The sequence below is a fragment of the Microcaecilia unicolor genome, chromosome 6 (genome assembly GCF_901765095.1).
Source record: "Microcaecilia unicolor chromosome 6, aMicUni1.1, whole genome shotgun sequence".
Classification (NCBI taxonomy): Eukaryota; Metazoa; Chordata; class Amphibia; order Gymnophiona; family Siphonopidae; genus Microcaecilia; species Microcaecilia unicolor.
In genome coordinates, this window is record NC_044036.1 from 301,169,667 (window position 1) to 301,190,966 (window position 21,300).

At 45.3% G+C, this 21,300-nt stretch overlaps 1 protein-coding gene across 1 annotated transcript in view; it reads left to right on the plus strand.

Moving 5' to 3' along the window:
- FOXK2 (forkhead box K2) overlaps window positions 1-21,300 on the plus strand; it is a 216,515-nt gene that overhangs the window by 26,378 nt on the left and 168,837 nt on the right. Inside the window, exon 2 of the mRNA XM_030208025.1 lies at window positions 14,108-14,302. Within this exon, the coding sequence (XP_030063885.1) occupies window positions 14,108-14,302 (195 nt within the window). The remainder of the gene's footprint in view (window positions 1-14,107; window positions 14,303-21,300) is intronic.

Below are 21,300 nucleotides of genomic sequence, written 5' to 3' on the forward strand. Positions count from 1 at the left end.
GTGCTGAGCCCCCCAACCCCCCCCCTAAAACCCACTACCCACAACTGTACACCACTACCATAGCCCTTACAGGTGAAGGGGGGCACCTAGATGTGGGTACAGTGGGTTTGTGGTGGGTTTTGGAAGGCTCGCTGCTTCCTCCAAAAATGTAACAGGTGGGGGGGGGGGGGGGGGGATGGGGCTGGGTCCGCCTGCCTGAAGTGCACTTCACCCACTAAAACTGCTCCAGGGACCTGCATACTGCTATGATGGACCTGAGTAACATCTGAGGCTGGCAATCAATATTTTAAAGATGTTTTTTGAGAGTGGCAGAGGGTTAGTGACCACTGGGGGGGGGGGGGAGTAAGGGGAGGTCATCCCCAATTCTCTCCAGTGGTCATCTGGTCATTTTGGGCACTTTTTTGTGCCTTGGTCGTAAGAAAAACATGACCAGGTAAAGTCGTCCAAGTGTTCATCAGGGACATCCTTGTTTCTTTCAATCATGGGTTGAGGACGTCCTAGTGTTAGGCACGCTCAAGTCCCGCCTTTGCTACGCCTCCAATACGCCCCTTGAACTTTGGCCATCCTTGCGACGGAAAGCAGTTGGGGACATCCAAAACGGGCTTTCGATTATAACGATTGGATGACCCTGTAAGAAGGATGTCCATCTTCCGATTTATGTCGAAAGATGGGTGTCCTTCTCTTTTGAAAATGAGCCCAAAAGTATGCCTCTGAAGTCCAAGACAATGAGGAGATGCCACTAGTTTCGCAATAATAAGAAGACTCTGATTTGAAGACAAGGCCATGTCATTGGATGGTAAATGCCACTGTATTGAAAAAAGGGAGCTGTACCAAGGCATTAAACCAGGAATAGACCGAATAGGAATCTTTTGCCACTGAATGATTATGGTAGATTTGCAAAGCCTGTCAAAGAATTGACCAGAGAGGCGAGAGCATAGGAGCTGGCGCTGTGGGTGCTTGAGCACCCCCAATATTGAGAAAATTCCTTGTACAGGGAGAGGTTATTTCCATTGGACTTAGCACCCCCACTAATTTTGAAAAGTTGGATCCTATGGGCAAGAGAATCCGCTACTGTAATTAAGTACAGATTAGTGAAACTGACATCCTGTTAACAAAAATGGAAGAGCCTAAAACAACTGGAGGTATACCAGTGGAAGATGCCACCAAGGAGCAACAGGCTGCCAACAAAGAAGGCAGCCAGAAGCAATTTTGTAGTCTGTACCCAAACAGCTGCAGTTGCTGAAGGTAATTATGCAGCGAGTGAAACTAGAGCCATCAGGGTTGACTGCTAATATAATATGAAGACCACTGTAGTAGGTAGGTCCAAACAAATAACTTTTTTTTTTTTTATCAGCCGAAGCCTCAAATGGTGAGCATGGCAATTGGTGCTAAACATTAAAGTATGCCCTACAGGCAGTCACAATAGACTATGCTGAAGGTGAAGTTCTTGATGGTGCAGGTGATGCAATTTTTATAGCAACAGGTGGTATACTAGCAGTTGCTGATGCATAGCAAACCAAATAAAGCAACAAGTGTATAGGCAGGTGCTGTTGCATAATATGGAGTGTGCCCCTGAAGCTGTTGCCCAAGGAAGTACTCTGAGGTTGCAGTAGGTATTGCAGTAGGTAAAGCTAAGTCTGAGGCTGCTAGAATTGAAGCCTATCCAAATGAACCTCTGAAGATGAAACATTACGGCTCTTCTTAGGATGCTGGAACAGGCAGGTCTTACTACAAAGTGATAACTGCAAGCACTGCCCTGAGACACATTGGCAGGGTCATCCAAGAGACCAGTGTAACCAGAGCATTAAGGAGGGAATTCAATAAATGGTGCCAAAAACTTGAGCTCTAAGCGCTATTCTATAAAAGGAGCGCACCATTTATAGAATAGTATTCAGCATGGATCCCACGCCGGGCATCGTACTTTTGCCTGCTAAAAGCAGGTGTAAATGCCAGTGCCCAACTTGGGTGTGCTTCAGACTTCTATAAATCTGTGTGCAACTTTTTAAGTTAAAAGAAAATGTAAAGCTTTTCATAAGATACAGGGACTAATTTTCAACATCCAAAAAGTGGCATAAATCTGCATTTGGACATTTTTCTTGCATGAACATCCAAATTAGTATTTTTGAAACCAATTTTTAGATGTTTTTCTATGAAGTCCATCAGAAGTGCTTTAAAATCACAAGGGGTCGTGTTAAGGGTGAGATCTGGGCTTTCCTAGCACTTGGATGTTTTTCTGCTGTAATGGAACAAAAAAGCCCCATCCAGGGCTACTTGGACATTTTGTTCTAGACCTGTTTTATTAACGAATAAGCCAGAAAAAAAGTGCCCTAAATGACCAGATGGCCACTGGAAGGAATCAGTGATGACCTCCCCTTACTCCTTCAGTGGTCACTAACCCCCCTCCCTTCAATCACATGCAAAAATGTGATTGAAAACTGCTTACCAGTCCGTATGTGAGCCTCCAGATGTTATACTTGCGTCCATTAGAGCAGCATGCAGGTCCCTGGTATAGTCTAGGGATAGGTGCAGTGCACTGCAGACAGGTGAGCCCAGGCATATACCTCCCCCCCCCCCCCCCGCCTGTTACACTTGTAACAAATTTGGGTGTGTGATGGTAGTCAATTAATATATCATTATTACAAAGCTGATGTTTGAAGGCGGGGAAAGAAAATTTTCAATCAAAGTTTGACTAATGATCAGCTTTCATTGTATAAATATGGCTGAAACTGGTGTTAATAGGGCAGAAATATTTCATTTTAGCATTTAAAAAGGATTAATACAGGCCAAATAATGAATAACTACTGCAAACTCATGAGCATTATAATTACAAGTGGAAACTGTGAGCCCTTCAAAACCCACTATACCCACATTTAGGTTCCCCTTTCACCCATAAGGGCTATTGTAGTGGTGTACAGTTGGGTTAGTGGGTTTTCGGGGGAGGGGCCTCAACAGACAAGGGAGCAATGATACGTGTACCTGGGAGCATTTATTTGAAGTCCACTGCAGTGCCCCCTAGGGTGTCCCATTACTCTCCTGGGATATCTGTGGCCAGTGTACTAAGAATGCTGGCTCCTCCTACATCCCACTGGCTTGATTTTCTGTGTTTTTCGCATGGATGTTTTTTGTTTTTTCAAAAATAGATCAAAAAGATAAATGCACAGAGCACAAAAACATCTAGCTTTACACAAAAACATTGCATAAGTAATGCCACACTGGGAAAGACCAAGGGTTCATCGAGCCCAGCATCCTGTCCACGACAGCGGCCAATCCAGGCGAAGGGCACCTGGCAAGCTTCCCAAATGTACAAACATTCTATGCATGTTATTCCTGGAATTGTGGATTTTTCCCAAGTCCATTTAGTAGTGGTTTATGGACTTGTCCTTTAGGAAACTGTCTAACCCCTTTTTAAACTCTGCTAAGCTAACCGCCTTCACCATGTTCTCCGGCAACAAATTCCAGAGTTTAATTATGCGTTGGGTGAAGAAATATTTTCTCTGATTTGTTTTAAATTTACTACACTGTAGTTTCTTCGCATGCCCCCTAGTCCTAGTATTTTTGGAAAGCGTGAACAGACGCGTCACATCCACCTGTTCCACTCCACTCAATATTTTATATACCTCTATCATGTCTCCCCTCAGCTGTCTCTTCTCCAAACTGAAAAGTCCTAGCCTCCTTAGTCTTTCTTCATAGGGAAGTTGTCCCATCCCCGCTATCATTTTAGTCGCCCTTCGCTGCACCTTTTCCAATTCTACTATATCTTTCTTGAGATGCGGCGACCAGAATTGAACACAATACTCAAGGTGCGATCGCACCATGGAGCGATACAATGGCATTATAACATCCTCACACCTGTTTTCCATACCTTTCCTAATAATACCCAACATTCTATTTGCTTTCCTAGCCGCGGCAGCACACTGAGCAGAAGGTTTCAGTGTATTATCAACGACAACACCCAGATCCCTTTCTTGGTCCGTAACTCCTAACATGGAACTTTGCATAACGTAGCTATAATTCGGGTTCTTTTTTCCCACATGCATCACCTTGCACTTGCTCACATTAAACGTCATCTGCCATTTAGGTCCTCTTGTAATTTTTCACAATCCTGTTGCGATTTAACGACTTTGAATAACTTTGTGTCATCAGTGCATGGTATGCGATGTATACCTGAGTTTGATTTGTCCTTGCCACTTTCAGGGCACAGACCTGCCCACCACTGTTCTTGTACTAAGATTTCTGAAGCTAACATCGAAGCCCCTTAAAATGTACAATCCAGCCCATCCATCGCTCCATATTGTGACCGCACCTTGAGTATTGATTTCAGTTCTGGTCATCGTATCTCAAAGAGAAAAGGTTCAAAGAAGGGCAACCAAAATGATAAAGGGAATGAAACTCCTCTCGTATGAGGAAAGGCTAAAGAGTTTAGGACTCTTCAGCTTGGAATAAAGACGGATGAGGGGAGATATAATTTAGGTCTACAAAATCCTGAGTGGTGTAGAAAGAGTACAAATTGATTTTTTTTACTCGTTCCAAAAGTACAACGACTAGGGGACACTCAAGGAAGTTACATGGAAATACTTTTAAAACAAATAGGGGGAAATATTTTTTCACTCAACAAAGAGTTAAGCTCTGGAACTCTTTGCAGGAGGATGTGGTAACAGCAGGTAGCGTATCTGGGTTTGAAAAAGGTTTGGACAAGTTCCTGGAGGAAAAGCCCATAGTCCGCTATTGAGATGGACATGGGGAAGCCACTGCTTGCCCTGGGATTTGTAGCATAGAATATTGCTACTATTTGGGTTTCTGCCAGGTACTTGTGACCTGGCTTGGCCACTGTTGGAAAAAGGATACTGGGCTAGATGGACCATTGGTCTGATCCAGTATGGCTACTCTTATGTTCTTATGTAGCAACTAGCCATTTTTGGGAACCCCCCCCCCCCCCCCCCCCAGATGTTGGTCTTAAGGTGTCGTATTGAAAATGCCCCTCACAGAAAACTAATAAAAGTATGACATGCTCTCCAAAATGTAACATATTTCAGCCGTAAACCTCTTCCTCTAAAGCTCCTCCCCCCCCCCCCACCCACACACACAATTCATTGTCCACAACTTTAGGAATGCTTTAAAACGGACTGATCCAAATAAGACTATATTCTGGGCCAAAAATGACAAGTCTGTATCCCAGGCTTCTTGAGAGCATCAAATGCTCCATGAGTAAGGCATGTTTGTTTTTGGTGCCATCTCTTGGTTGGCAAAGACACGGTATGATTCCAAGCTGTGGAAATAACAGACCTGATTGCGCAAACACAGCACTTCAGAAGAATGCATAATTCAAGTCTAAATCCACATTCCTCGGCAAACTGTTCAAGAGGCATAAATCTCTAGTAAAATTGATGTCCACTCCCACAATTCCAGTGAATTCTAGTTTGACAGGACCAAAAAAAACCCCCACCACTTCCAGACATTCTCACCAAATGTGTAAAAATGATCTGACTTTACCACATTGTCTCTAACATGTCAGATTTGCCCTAAGGCCTCTCTTAAACAGAAATTTGTGGAGTTATATACCAATGCATTAATAATTTTAGTCCATTTTCTTTAAGCAAAGCTGAAATTGAAAAGTTAGTAGTTTTAACAATATCAATCCAGTCACTATCAGGTAAAGTCACTTCCAGATCCTGTTTTCATGCATGCAAACTTATGTTTTTTCTTATAACTTTATATAATCTAGAGATAGCCCCTTAGATCCCCACTGGAAGAACTTTGGTCTCTGCTGGATTCCTCTGTCTCTTGTAACCACTGCTTTATACAACTCGGATGACGAACAATGTCAAACACAAAAATGTAAAAAATAAAAATCAGAAGGAGGTAGCTGAAACTCAGATTTTAAAAGGTTAAAAGACATCAACCGCCCTTCATTAAACAGTTGCTCTAAGTAGCGAAGCCCTCTATCCTCCCACAAAGATGGGTCATATTTGGGAACATTACCACCTAACATTAGAGAAATAAGCGTGTACCATGACCTTCACTGCCTCTCAAACCCCCCAGAAACAGTGAGAAACCATAATTTCACAATGTGTTTTAAAAAGGGATTGGTGAGATTCAGACATGAAGTATGCCAAGAGCACCAGTGAATCCCACAAAGTGGCACTCTTCCTACATATATCTGTTCAATCTGCCCAAATGATTTCAGTTGCTCCCATGGTTTCCTAATAGGATCTCAATAGAAATCAAACAAAATAAAACATGGTAAAGAAAATAAGATGATATCTCTTTTATTGGACATAACTTAATACATTTCTTCATTAGCTTTCGAAGGTTGCCCTTCTTCGTCAGATCGGAAATAAGCAAATGTGCTAGCTGACAGTGTATATAAGTGAAAACATTCAAGCATTACTATGACAGTCTGACAGGGTGGGTAGGAGGTATGCATGGGGACATCAAAGCATATCATTGATATTCTAACAGGATGAGTGTGGATAGGTGAGGGGTGGGGTGATCAACAGAGACATACAGCTTTATGGTTTATAATGGGCTAGGAACCCCAGATCCTTGTTAAGTCCTTTCTGTTGGGTGTTAAAATATTCATTCATTCTGACTTCAAAGGTCTTACGTTCTTGTATGGTTTTAAAGTTACCTTTCAGGATTCTCACTGTGAAGTCACTGGTACAGTGTCCTGGTCCTGTAAAATGCTGACCAACAGGCGTGGGAGCCCTACTGGCACCAGTATTGTTCATGTGATGTCATCCACAAAGGAAAGATATTCAACATAAAGGGATCTTTCACTTGCTTATCTTCCAATGTGGTAAATATCATTCAGTGTAAAAAATGTAACGAAGGATGCTATATTGGAGAAACAGGCCAGATGCTTAAGACAAGATTCAATTTACATAGACACCATAGTCCATTGTCGGACCCTCCGACACCATAGTCCATTGTTGGAAGAGTGTGGCACACAGTGGTGAAATGCTTTTTTTTTTTTATGCAATCCGGCCCAGTGGCTTCCAAACAGGGGGAAAGGGAGAGCTAACACAGCAAGCTTACCGATGACAAGGTGGCAGCGCTTTCAAGCCTTGTGGGCTCTACTGTCAGCTCTACGTGGGTGGCGGAGTTACCTCCAAAGTTACAATGGCGATGGAATCTGTTTTGGAGAGGAGACTACTCCCATTAGATACTAAACTTGAGGAGCTGGGTAAAGAAATTGCAACTGCACAGTAGCACACAGGTGAGCTGGTTGACCAGGTTATTTTGGTGGAAGACTCATAGGCCCAGCTTCTCTGGCAGATCACTCTGACAAACTGGAGGACCTTGAGAAACAACCTGAGGTTAGTCGGGTTGTCCGAGTCCCTTGGAGACAGATTTAAGGGGGGTTTTGGAGAACTGGCTGGCTCAATCTCTGTCTGTTCTGACTTGGCCAGACCTCAAGTGGTTATACTTAAGAGTTTTGCTCATAAAACCGTTATGCTACAGGTTCTCCATGGAGGGAAATCTTTGATCTATGATGATTAATAAAATTTTATGTTTTCAAGATTTTCCCACTCAAGTAGCCTCACAGAGAAGTTGTTTTGTTCCGATCTGTAACAAACTGAACGGAAGATTCGGTTTGCTTTAATCTACCGTGCCAGATTAAGGGTCACGTATAATGTCTCCACTCAAGTTTATGAATCTGTCTGCTGCCCAAGACTTCATTAGACAGGTACTGGATGGAGAATCTAATGGTGAGGCAGCCAGACACTGAAGTGGATTGTGGGTGCTTGATCTCAACATTGGATTAGATTTGGCGCATATGCTTGGTGCTAGATTATGATCTGATTGTGCACAAGGTCCCTCAGTTCTGCTCCAGGCTCGAATCACACAGCAGACTAGTGTCAGATGCTTTTCTCCAACGTTGGTGAAGAGGACTTCTGTATGCATATCCTTGTAAACCTCTAATAGAGAAGACCTTGTTGAAACTCTGGCAAGACCGAGGCACCATTTTACTAATCACTCATTGACAGCAACAGATATGGTTCCCTCCTCTTCTGGAGTTGTCTTCAGAAGATCTGTGGAGATTGGACTGTTTTCTGACCATAACATACATACAGAAATATCGATGTAGAAATTTTCTGGACTCAAGGTCTTTCCTGTATCGATACAGTGGAGAAAAAAAGTTTTCAGTATACACTGGAAACACCCTATTTGAAAGATAAACCTTCATAAGTGTAGGGGTCTCTTCCTAATCATCAGTCATTAAAAATAACTCCACGTTTGTTTCATTATTCTTTTTCAAAACCCGCAAAAACAACCTTTTCAGATACAGAATCGGGTGAAAAACAACTTCAAAGTTCCCAACAATTATAGCTTGATACTTACCTTGGACGTTCAAGTCTTAATTTTCTTGTGTGTTGTCACTGTTCAAATGATTCCGTATTACAAATCCCAGCAGGGATCACCTTACTAGGTTGCGTCAGGGGAAAAAATATTTTGAATAGAGTCCTTTCAGTAGTAGCAACCCCCCGCCCCGCAACTTTCACAGATAAATTCAGCTACTGGCTCTAACAAAATGGTGGCTGGCTTTCTTGAAACGCCAAGATTTTATACCTCTACGTTGAATCATGACGTCTAGAATGTAATGACGTATTATCCTGTGGTTGTCACAAACAAGCCTTCCATTCAATGGAAACATTTAAACCTTTAGGTATCACTGTATTCAAAGCAAATATCTATTTCTGCTTGTTCTGACGAAGCAGTTTTTGTGCATCCCCTCTTCTTTCTGTAACTCTTATCTGTTCCAACACTGTACATCGTAAATCAGTGAAAACATGGTGTTTCTCCACGAAATGTGTGACCAAAGGTTCATGAAATTTCTGCACCTGGATACAGTGTCTGTGTTCTATTAATCGCTTCTTTAAGGATTAAGAAGTTTGTCCAATATAGTATAATTTACATGGGCACATTAATAGATATATCACATTCTTGGATGAACAAAATGGTTTGTGTATGAAGTAGATATACTTGTATGCATATCTATAAACTGTTTGATGTCCCACATAATAGAACATAGCAAACAAAATTCACATACTTTGATACCCCATGCCCTTCTCAAACTCGTTTCGATTCCATGTTTCTGCTGTACACAATATGTCATTTAAATTGCTATTACGCTGATATGCAAACAAAAATCTAATTTGCTGAAAACAAGGATAAACTCTGATCATTGAAATATGTTTTTTAACCACTCTTACAAATCTTTTAGTATGAACATTATCTTTCGTTACAAAAGTTAAAACTTCTTCTTTCATCTTCTGTTCAGTTTTTAGGCGTAACAGCTACTCTCTGTGATTATAGAGAGCTCTTTTTTTGGCCTTCTCTATTAACTTCTCAGGGTATGCCCTACTGATTAGTTTTTTAGACAAAACTGTTGCCTGATGTTTAAATTCTCCAGTAGAACAGATTTTACGATATCTCAAGAACTGGGCAAACGGAATGTTGGACTTGCTATCCCATGGATGCATGCTGGTATATTGCAGTAGGGTGTTCCTATCTGTAGGTTTAACATATATACAGACGTGTCCAGATGTCCATTTCTACAGGTGATCCAGATGTCTAAAAAAGAGATCTCCATGTGACTACTTTGTATATCACATTTAATGGTATTGTGACAACTGTTCAAATAATTCACAAAGTGCATTAAATCATCTTGGGTGCCTCTCCAGAGCATAAAAAAGTTGTCTATATAACGCCACCAACATCTAGCAGATCAAAACCATTCAGAGGTATATATCCATTTTGTTTCAAAATCTGCCATAAATAAATTGTGTATGGTGGGGGAAAATGCTGCTCCCATAGATTTGTAAACGTACAAATTTCACCTTTTTTTTTTTTTTTTACAAATAGCAAAGATACGTACCGGTAGCTGGTGTTCTCAGATCCCGTTGTTTGCAACATGTAAAATCTTTTGTCCAGGACAGTTCTCATTTTTTAAGAATGTTGGAATCATTACCAGAAGATTTGGATACTTGAAGCCATGTATGTGTTGAAAAAGGTTCTTGAAGAGAGGCAACACTCACACTTGGTACGCACAGAATTTATTCTAGCCTTGGTCAAAGTGGCTCTTACCCAGAATTATTTTACTTGTGACCATAAATATTATATTCAAAAATCAGGATCTATGGGAGCAGCGTTTTCCCCCAAATGAGTTTCACAAATCGGACAAACTGTTTACTTTTTGGTAAACAGATGCTTGGCCTCATGGCTTCCAAGCCACAATTGCTAGATGGCTGATGGAAACTATCGCATCAGTTTATTTGCTTGCGGGGAAGCAGGCTCCTCGGGTCTTGCAAGCTTGTTCTATGAGGAGGGTGGAGACTAACTTACTGTCTCCGGAAGATATTTGCTAGGCGGCGATGTTTGAAACACTTTTGCCAAGCACCATAGGTTGGATGTTGTGGGGTGCTCGGAACCTAGTTTTGGGCTTCGGTCCTCAGGGTGGTGGCAGCTCCAGGATACCACCCACTCTAGGGATTTGTTTTGAACATCCTGCAGGTTCTGGAATAGTGGGAAACTACATAATGGAAGGAGAAATTAGGTCTTACCTGATAATTTCTTACATTAGTTCTTCCCAATATTCCAAAGGCCCACCCAAGGTTTCTGAGATGTTTAGTTGGTTTGAAGTAATAGGTCAAATAACTGTCACCTTGCATGGTGCTTCCTTCTTATCTCTTGTTCTGCAAGTTGTCCAGAGATGAGAGGTCCACACGTTTGCTGGTGTGGTTTGTGTTAGGTTAACAAATTGTTTAAGGTGGTTGTGTTTGTTCTGTGTTTCTCCATACTGCTTGCCTATGTAAATACTGAGGTGCTGGTCTGGATGCTAAGATAGAGGTGCCTCTGCTCAGTTTTCAGTTCTCTATCTCCACCTGCTGGTTTATTTGTATATTTAAAAACTTAATGTACTGCTCACCTTTACCAGACCAGAGCGGTTTACAAAACAAATATAAAAATCAAATAAAGAAAAAAAAGGAACTACATAAAAAAAACACACACACTCCCAAGATTGCATTCAAAATCCAACATTTAAAGTAAAAAGAGAACAAGTATAAGGTATAAAACAGAGGATATGCCTGTCTTCCCTGCACTCAAGACTACAGATTAAATGCAAGCTTACATAAATGAGTCTTTAATAGTCTTAAACCTTTTATAATTGGCTTCTGCACAGATTTCTTTTGGCAAGTCGTTCCAAAGAGTTGGAGCCAGCCAAAAGAAAGCCCTTTCCCTGTGACTGCCCAATGTGTTCTAGAAAGGGAGGGCACTGACAGCCTATAATGATCTAAGGTATCTCACATGTGTGTACAGCACTGTCCACTTAAATACAGTGGTTCCTGCTCCCATAATGTATAGAAGGGATCTTAAATCTATTCCCGAAAAGTGTGGATAGCCAATGATATTGAATGAACAATGGGGTGACATGGGCAAACAGGGCATTCCCAAGAAGTCTGATAGCAGTATTTTGTAATATTTGATGGGCACAACTATTGCACAGGTTCTGGAATATTGGGAAAGACTAATGAAATGAAAATTATCAGGTAAGACCTAATTTCTCCATAAGGACCTAATAAGCACGTGCATAGTTTTACTTTGTCACTGTTTTTCAAAAGTCACTTTTGTGATTAGGGTTTTTATACAAAGGTATGTACAGTGATATGTTTATACTAGTAAAAAAAGGCCCGTTTCTGGCACAAATGAAACGGGCGCTAGCAAGGTTTTCCTCGGAGTGTGTATGTTTGAGAGAGTGTATGTGAGAGTGACTGTGTGTGAGAGAGAGTGAATGTGCGTGTGTGAGAGAGAGAGTGAGTCTGGGTGCGAGTGTGTCTGTGAGAGTGTGTGTGTGAGAATGAGAGTGTGTGCAAGTGCGTATGTGACACAGTGTGAGAGAGAGAGTGTGTTTCACACAGATACAGTGTGTGCGAGAGAGAGTGTGTGTGAGACACAGACTCTGTGAGACTGAGTGTATGAGACAGAGAGTGAATGTGATACAGTGTGAGACATAGAGTGTGTGAGAGACAGTGTGTGAGAGTGAGAAAGAGAGAGAAAGACATTGACTGTGTGAGAGAGAGAGAGTGTGTGTGTGACAGAGATACTCCCCCCCCCCCCCTCTTGTGTCTGAGCGTTGCTGTGTAGGACGCTGAGCTCTGGCTGTGCTTCAAGGAACTGACCAATCCTATTTTAATAGAATGCACCTCCAACATTCTGAAGCCGAGAAACCTCGTGTGGTTGGTCACTTTTGCTTGTGACGAACCCGGAAGTACGTGATGTCAATTCAGGAGATGGATACAGAGAGCAGGAATGCCTCAGCCATGCAGTCAGCTTCAGAGAGCAGGAATGCCTCAGCCATGCAGTCAGCTTCAGAATTCAAACACGCTTGGGATAAACATAAAGGAATCCTGTTCAGAAGGAATGGATCCTAAGGAGCTTAGCCGGGATTGGGTGGCGGAGGCGGGGATAGTGCTGGGCAGACTTATATGGTCTGTGCCAGAGCCGGTGGTGGGAGGCGGGGACAATGCTGGGCAGACTTACACGGTCTGTGCCCTGAAAAGGACAGGTACAAATCAAGGTAAGGTATACACAAAAAGTAGCACATATGAGTTTATCTTGTTGGGCAGACTGGATGGACCGTGCAGGTCTTTTTCTGCCATCATTTACTATGTTACTATGTTGGAGGTGCGTTTTATTATATAGGATATATTTTTTGGTATCCAAGGATAAGAATACGTCTTTGTTAAAAAAAAAAAAAAAGTTTATAATTAACTTCCTTCAGATATGTCAGCTTCACTATTTCGTCCTTTAAAAAATAGTGTGTGCCCATTGTGTTTAATGGTCAGTGTTGCTCAGTTTGTCATCTGGCAGCTTCTGTGGCTACTTGTGAGCACTAGGGAACATTCAGTTATAGACTAAACTTTTAAACTTATTACTCTTATTTTTCTGTACATGCATTTACAATTAGCTTCAGAAATGAGTCATTTTTAATATAGGTCATGCGTGCATCCAGTGATACATAAACATATATTCCATCAATATATACTGCATGCTCCCAGTGGTTTATGGATCACTGGGCACATGCATGACCTGGTTAATGCTTTTTATAGCAATGACACTATTCACTTACAGGAATGACTGTATAAATGCTGTGCTTGGATTTTGATATTTATTATTTATCTTGTATGTTTCTAATTATTTTTATATACCACATCAGAGGGTTACCACAAAATTTGTACATGTATTTGTTTTTGTGATGACTTATGTTTTTATGATTTTGTATTTTATATATTTTTAGTTTGGATTTATAACTAATTTATATGCTGCATTTGTAAATACATCCCTGAAGCAACGTGGACCACGTTGGGTAATTTCATTAATAATATTTTAAAACTATATAAGAGGATTGGAGAGCAATAGAAAAGGACTGGATGGCACTGCACTGCATAACAATGTCTATGGTGGTAGGTCTTGTGCTCAAAGTGGACTTCTGTTATACGCAGGGTCTGGGGCAACTTTCCTTGTCCTGTAATAAGCTCCGGGTTTGTGCATACAAACCATTTGCTAATATATTTTATTTTTTACCGTATAGGGGGCCTGTCTGGGGGGGTGGAGAGTGAGCGTTCCTGCAGTAATTGGTGCAGCAATGTTAGCACATGAGCCGTTACCGCCTACAAATTTTCACACACTAATCTTTTTTAATGCAACATTAGCAGGTGGCAATTAGTACAATAATTTGAAAATCTACCATTTTAGTGCTACTACATAGGAAAGACCTGTGTAAGGGTGTGCTATAACACTATTTAGGACTCTTTTGTGAAATGGGCCTCTAAGTGTATTGGTGATGAGGTAAAAAGTTTTTTTGTATTGAGATTCCAAGTATGATCAGACTTGGCTTCATTATCTCAATCAGTTACAAAAACAGTATAATTGTGTTTCTAAAGCTTTGGCTTTGAAAAACATTACTGTAGCTATCTGTAAAATCTTATAATTTGCAACGGTAGTAAAGAGGGAATACATTTTTGCAATGTTATGATTTATGCAAATGCAGTCAGTACTTTACGTCCTTCGTAAGTATGTTCTGATGTAGCTTTTTCTTTTGCAGATGCACTTTTAGGTTTCCCAGCACAAACATCAAGATAACGTTCACTGCTCTGTCCAATGAAAAGAAAGAAAAACAGGAGTCCCCAGAGTCCCCAGTGAAGCCTGTGCAGCCACAGATCTCTCCCTTAACAATACACATTCCAGACAACATGGCCCACCTGATCAGCCCTCTTCCTTCCCCCACAGGTACCATCAGGTAAGTGCTTCTTCTGACACAGCTGAATTGCTGAATTGCAAGGTAAGATCTTACCTTGAAGGGATGGGGGTGTGTGTGTTTCAGAAGCATTCTGGAGATCCTCCAATTTACAGGAAAGGTTTTGCCAAAGGACTTGCTGTCATTGCCTTGACACCAGCAGAAAGTCTCGGGGGACTTATGACTTTTGTTTTTTTCTTCCTCCTAGCTGCACATTTCATATTGTTGAAAGTAGCAGGGTCAGATGGCTTGTTAAATATTACTGTAGTAAGGAGTTAATGAGATCAGTTAGAGAATGACACTGGGATAAAATTAGTCCCCGCCCTGTCCCCATGGGTTCTGTCTCCGTCCCCATCCCCGTGGGCTCTGTTCTCATCTTAAGAAGTCTTGAACACTTCTGATTTTATATTTAAATCTTTTTATTAACGTATAAAAAGGAACAATATGCTGTGCAATTATGTATAAATTACAAATAGACAAAAATAATAATGAGCAGCTATAATAAACCCTCCCACCACCGTCCTCTACCCTTCCAACCCCAACAATAGCTGACTTCTACTACCCCAAGGATTCCTAATCTACCCTGTTAAAATGTCCAGGGGTACAAAATACAACCCGTTCTGTATGCCCTAGAGGGCAGAAATATGCCCTATGAAGCATTGTTACGATTTTTTAATCTGTGGATGAATAAGGAGTCATCAACAATCTCCGGATTCAGTCTTCTTCTGTCTTCCACAGTCCCTCCTGCAATAGAAGTTGTCTTCTTAGAAGATGTTCTGGTAACAGGATGTACAGAATACCCCATGTAAATTTTGCTAGCTGTGTCCAGCATGTTTGCTTGTTTTTCCAAAAAATAAAAACATTGTCGTCTGCATCAATCAAACATAAATAACAGTCCAGTTCATTAACAGGCTTCAAAGTAGAAAGTGACACTGGGACAAAGTTTGTCTCTGTCCCCGCCCCCGTGGGGTTTGTCCCCATCCCCGCAGTTACCACAGATCCCCGCGTCATTTTCTAAGATTAGTTGTGCTATTTGAGGACTGCAGGGGTGGCTAGTTGATTCTTTAGTTTTTCATTTCGGTGCCGATGATCAAAAGTAAATGCAGACACTAGAGGCCATTAGTGCTGTACTAGCGCCCGCATTTAACAGAGGGGTGTAGCCCAGATCTTAGTGCAGATAGCATGCAAATGTAGTCAAGCTCATTTACAAAAGGTCATTTTGTATTTCTCCCCAGTAATCAGAAAAGACCATCCGAAATAACGGTGCCTTCCATAGCATCCCGCAGATCAATCCAGAGACTTGTGAGTTATGTCCTTCTGCCAGCAGGTGGAGATAGAGAGAACTTCAGAGTTTTACTATATATGGTCATATGCAGCCACCTTAACCTCGGTATTCTCTCTATTTAGCAGGTGGATGGTCATAATTGTGTAGCTCTGGACTGCTTAGCTCCTGGCCTGGTCCCCCTGGTTCAGTAGAGCTTTTGGGGTTAAGGCGGCCTAAGCTTAGGGTCTAGGTGTACATCTGGTGGCACCAGGTCCTTCCCTTCCTCCCCCCATCGGTTCCCTCCTAGTCTACCTCGAGGTACCTTGACTGAGATTTGCTCTGGCTCCCTCTCCTGCTTATTTAAAAAAAAAAAAAAAAAAAGGCATCTCGCAGCCTGCTCACGTTAGCACAGTGGGCTCATGCCAGTTTATAGTCCCAGCTGTGGTGTGAGGGGTCAAACATGCCTCCAGTAGCAGATTCATGAAGGAGGGGTTAGTATTTTTATGATGGCGGTACCATCATTTCCACTGTGCCACATGGCGAGGCTGAGGTGCCCGGCACTCAATGAAGAGCCAGGTTTGACTGCGATGCTGGCAGTTTTGAGTGCTGGCCATTCTGAAGCTGCGGCTCAGGGAGTAGGGGTAGATTCCTCCCACCCCCCCCCCCCCCCCCCCCACTTGCTCCAGATTTGGTACCTTTGCGGAGTACTGCCTTTCTGATGAAGAGGCCTGAGGGACTCGCAGACCCCTTCCTGTCAGAAGACTCCATTTGGAGTCCTCGGGTCTCCTGCAGCTTCCCAAGCAGCTTCAGCACTGGGGATCGTGAGACTGCTCTGTGGCTTCCCCAAGCTTAATGACTGCAGTTTGGCAAGTAATGATTCCCCGAGGACAAGCAGGCTGCTTGTTCTCACAAATGGGTGACGTCCACGGCAGCCCCTCCGATCGGAGATCTTCCTAGCAACAGTTTGCGCTAGTTCTCACGCGCGCCGCGATGCGCGCACGCGCGGCTGTCTTCCCGCCCGAAATCGCTCGTGTTCGCTAGTCTCCTTTTTTTCCGCGGCTCGGGATGGCTGTTTTTTTTGTCGCTCCGCGCCCCTAGGAGATCCCTCGCGATTCGCGGTCTTTTTTCTCTTTTAAATTTTACCTCTATTTCTAGTGTTGGCCCGTAAGTTTTCTTTCGTGGTCGAGTGTGGCTTTTTTCGCCACCCGTTCGTTTTTTGGTGAGTTTTGGTGCCTTTTTCACCATCGCGGATTTCGATTTTTCCGCCCATGTCATCGAAGTCTTCCAGCGGCTTCAAACCGTGCACCCTGTGTGGCCGGATAATCTCCCTCACTGATAGGCACACTTCTTGCCTTCAGTGTCTGGGGGCTGGGCACCGTCCTCAGGCCTGTAATCTCTGTCTTCTTTTGAAGAGGAGAACTCAGACGGCGAGATTAGCCCAGTGGAACACTTTGTTCGGGGCATCATCCAGCGCGTCGACATTGTCCGTTCAGCGGTCCTCGGCATCGGAGCCTTCGGTACCGCGCCCATCATCGACCTCGGTACCGCGTTCATCGGTACCGGCATAGACATCGAGGCCTTCGGTATCGAAGTCATCATCTGGTGCAGCTGCGAGGCAGGGATCGTCCCGCGTGAGGATGTCGTCGGAGGGTGCTTCGATGTCTGGAGTGCAGGTGAGGGCTGTCCATTCCTCTGCTGGTGGCGGTGAGCCCATGAGCAGGTCTTCACCTGTCTCGAGGGCTCCCACGGTACAGCCCCCCCCCCCCCCCCCGGGATCGACCCTCTTCGGACCCGGACCCGAGGGGACGTTTGGATTCAACGTCTTCCTCTTCATTACCGGGGGGGGGGGGGGGGGTACCGATGCTGTGCGTCGTGCTAAGGCAAAGAAGCACCAGCATCGGTCACCCTCGAAGCGTGGTACCGAGAGCTCTGGGTCGCCGGTACCACCGGCACCCAAGCGTCTACATCGGGAGGACCGCTCACCCTCCATTCAGGAGGTGTCGATGCGCTCCCCTGTGGACAGCCCGGTACCGCCTCCATCCCCAGAACGGATTCGCAGCTCGTCGCCGGTACCGGCCCCACCGCCTTTCTTCGCAGCCTCTCTGAACGAGAGCCTCAGGGCCGTCATTCCGGGGATCCTGGAGGAGCTGTTTCGCCCTTCTCCGGTACCGGGGGTGCTTGCGCCATTGGTGCCGTCGAGTGAGGCGACGGCTGGGCCCTCGTCTGCGGTGAGGACGCCCGCCCCGGTAGCGCTTGCGGTGCCGGCCGCCTCCCAGGAGGGCTCCCCGACGACGTTGATGGAGGGAGCTCCATCGTCTCCACTACGAGAGTTCTCTTCTCGACGCTCCCACCGTGGCCGTGTTTCCACAGAGTCGAGGCGGGCGCAGCTTCGGACCGAAGTCCACCAGCTGGTGTCCGAGACTGATGAGGAGGCCTCATGGGAAGCAGAGGAAGGCGTCGGATATTTCTCTGACGAGGAGTCTGACGGTTTTCCTTCTGATCCTACTCCCTTGCCTGAAAGACAGCTTTCTCCTCCGGAGAGTCTCTCTTTCGCGGCCTTTGTCCGGGAAATGTCTACGGCAATTCACTTTCCCGTGGTCACGGAGGATGAGCCGAGAGCTGAGATGCTGGAGCTCTTGGACTATCCTTCGCCACCTAAGGAATCGTCCACAGTACCATGCATCATGTCTTCAAGAAGACATTGCTGGCGAACTGGGCGAAACCCTTAACTACGCCCCACATCCCCAAGAAGATCGAATCCCAATATCGGATCCATGGGGACCCGAAGTTGATGCGGACTCAGTTGCCACACGACTCTGGTGTGGTGGATCTGGCACTCAAGAAGGCCAAGAGTTCTAGAGAGTATGCTTCGGCGCCCCCGGGCAAAGACTCTAGAACCTTGGACTCATTTGGGCGGAAGGCCTACCATTCTGCAATGCTCATCACCAAAATCCAGTCCTACCAGCTCCACACGAGCATACACATGCGGAACAATGTGCGGCCATTGGCGGACTTGGTGGACAAGCTCCCTTCTGAGCAGGCCAAGCCCTTTCAGCAGGTGGTCAGGCAGCTGAAGGCGTGTAGGAAATTCCTGGCCAGGGGGGTCTTTGACTCTTTTGATGTTGCATCCAGGGCCGCTGCTCAGGGTGTGGTGATGCGCAGGCTGTCATGGCTGCGCACCTCCGACCTGGAAAATCGAATCCAGCAGCGGATTGCGGATGCCCCTTGCCGGGGGGGATAATGTTTTTGGGGTCAAGGTCAAACAGCTGGTTGAACAGCTCCACCAGCGGGATACCGCTTTCGACAAGTTCTCCCGCCGGCCGCCTTCAGCCTCTACCTCTTCGGGTAGACGTTTTTATGGGGGAAGGAGGACGGTTCCCTATTCTTCCGGTAAGCGTAGGTACAATCCTCCTTCCCACCAGCCTGCTGCTCAAGCTAAACCCCAGCGTGCTCGCTCTCGTCAGCAGCGCACGCCTCAGGCCCCTGCGGCTCCCCAGCAAAAGTCAGGGGCGGGCTTTTGACTGGCTCCTGCAGAGCATAGCCGACGTTCCAGTGTCTGTGCCGGACGGCCTGCCGGTCGGGGGGAGGTTAAAATGTTTTCACCAAAGGTGGCTTCTTGTAACCTCCGATCAGTGGGTTCTTCAAATAGTCCGGCTGGGTACTCTCTCAATTTGACCTCAAAGCCTCCAAATTGCCCACCGGGAGCTCAGTCCTTCAGCTTCCAGCACAAGCAGGTACTTGCAGAGGAACTCTCCGCCCTTCTCAGCGCCAATGCGGTTGAGCCCGTGCCACCCGGGCAAGAGGGGCTGGGATTCTATTCCAGGTACTTCCTTGTGGAAAAGAAAACAGGGGGGATGCGTCCCATCCTAGACCTAAGGGCCCTGAACAAATATCTGGTCCGAGAAAAGTTCAGAATGCTTTCCCTGGGCACCCTTCTTCCCATGATTCAACAGGACGATTGGCTATGCTCTTTGGACTTAAAGGATGCCTATACGCACATCCTGATTCTGCCAGCTCACAGGCAGTATCTTCGATTTCGTCTGGGAACACGGCATTTTCAGTACTGTGTGCTACCCTTTGGGCTCGCCTCCGCGCCCAGGGTATTCACCAAATGCCTAGCCGTAGTAGCGGCTTCTCTGCGCAGGCTGGGAGTGCATGTGTTCCCTTACCTCGACGTTTGGCTTGTAAAGAACACCTCCGAGGCAGCAGCTCAGCAGTCCATGCAGGTGACTATTCTACTCCTGGAGCTGCTAGGGTTTGTGATAAATTATCCAAAGTCCCACCTTCTTCCAGTTCAGAAACTCGAATTCATAGGAGCTCTACTGGATTCTCAGACGGCCTGTGCCTACCTTCCAGAGACCAGGGCCGACAATCTGCTGACCCTTGTCTCCTTGGTGCGGGCGTCTCAGCAGATCACAGCTCGGCAGATGTTGAGATTGCTCGGCCACATGGCCTCCACGGTTCACGTGACTCCCATGGCCCGCCTTTTTATGAGATCGGCTCAATGGACCCTAGCCTCCCAGTGGTGCCAGGCTGCTGGGAGCTTAGAGGATGTGGTCCGTTTGTCCACGAGGTTTCTCCTCTCCCTTCATTGGTGGACAATTCGATCCAATTTGACCCTGGGACGTCCCTTCCAGATTCCTCAGCCGCAAAAGGTGCAGACCATGGACGCGTCACTCCTGGGGTGGGGAGCGCATGTCGATGGGCTCCACACGCAGGGGACTTGGTCCGTCCAGGAACAAGGTCTACAGATCAACCTCCTGGAGTTGCGAGCGGTCTGGAACGCTCTGAAGGCTTTCAGAGATCGGCTGTCCCATCAAATTATCCAAATTCAGACAGACAACCAAGTTGCTATGTATTACATCAACAAGCAGGGGGGCACCGGATCTCGCCCCCTATGTCAGGAAGCCTTCAGCTTGTGGCATTGGGCACGCTGGTTCGGCATGTGGCTCCAGGCCACGTATCTGGCAGGCGTAAACAACAGTCTGGCCGACAGATTGAGCAGGATCATGCAACTGCACGAGTGGTTGCTCAGTTCCAGAGTGGTTCGCGAGATCTTCCAAGTGTGGGGCACCCCCTTGGTGGACCTCTGCCACTCAGACCAATCACAAGGTCCCTCAGTTCTGTTCCAGACTGCAGGCCCACGGCAGACTGGCGTCGGATGCTTTCCTTCTGTTTTGGGGAGAAGGTCTCCTGTACGCGTATCCTCCCATCCCTCTGATAGGGAGGACTTTGCTGAAACTCAAGCAAGACAGGGGAACCATGATTTTGATTGCTCCTTTTTGGCCTCGTCAGATCTGGTTCTCTCTTCTTCTGGAGTTGTCTTCCGAAGAACCGTGGAGATTGGACTGCTTTCCAACTCTCATCACGCAGAACGAGGGGGCGCTTCTCCATCCCAACCTCTGGTCTCTGGCCCTCACAGCCTGGATGTTGAGAGCATAGACTTCGCCTCCTTGGGTCTGTCAGAGGGTGTCTCCCGAGTCTTGCTTGCTTCCAGGAAAGATTCTACCAAGAGGAGTTATTTTTTCCTCTGGCGACTGTTTGCTTTGTGGTGTGATGGCAAGGCCTTAGATCCTCGTTCTTGTCCTACACAGACCCTGCTTGAATACCTTCTACATTTATCGGAGTCTGGTCTTAAAACCAACTCTGTAAGGGTTCACCTTAGTGCGATTAGTGCATACCATTACCATGTGGAAGGTAAGCCGATCTCGGGACAGCCTTTAGTTGTTCGCTTCAT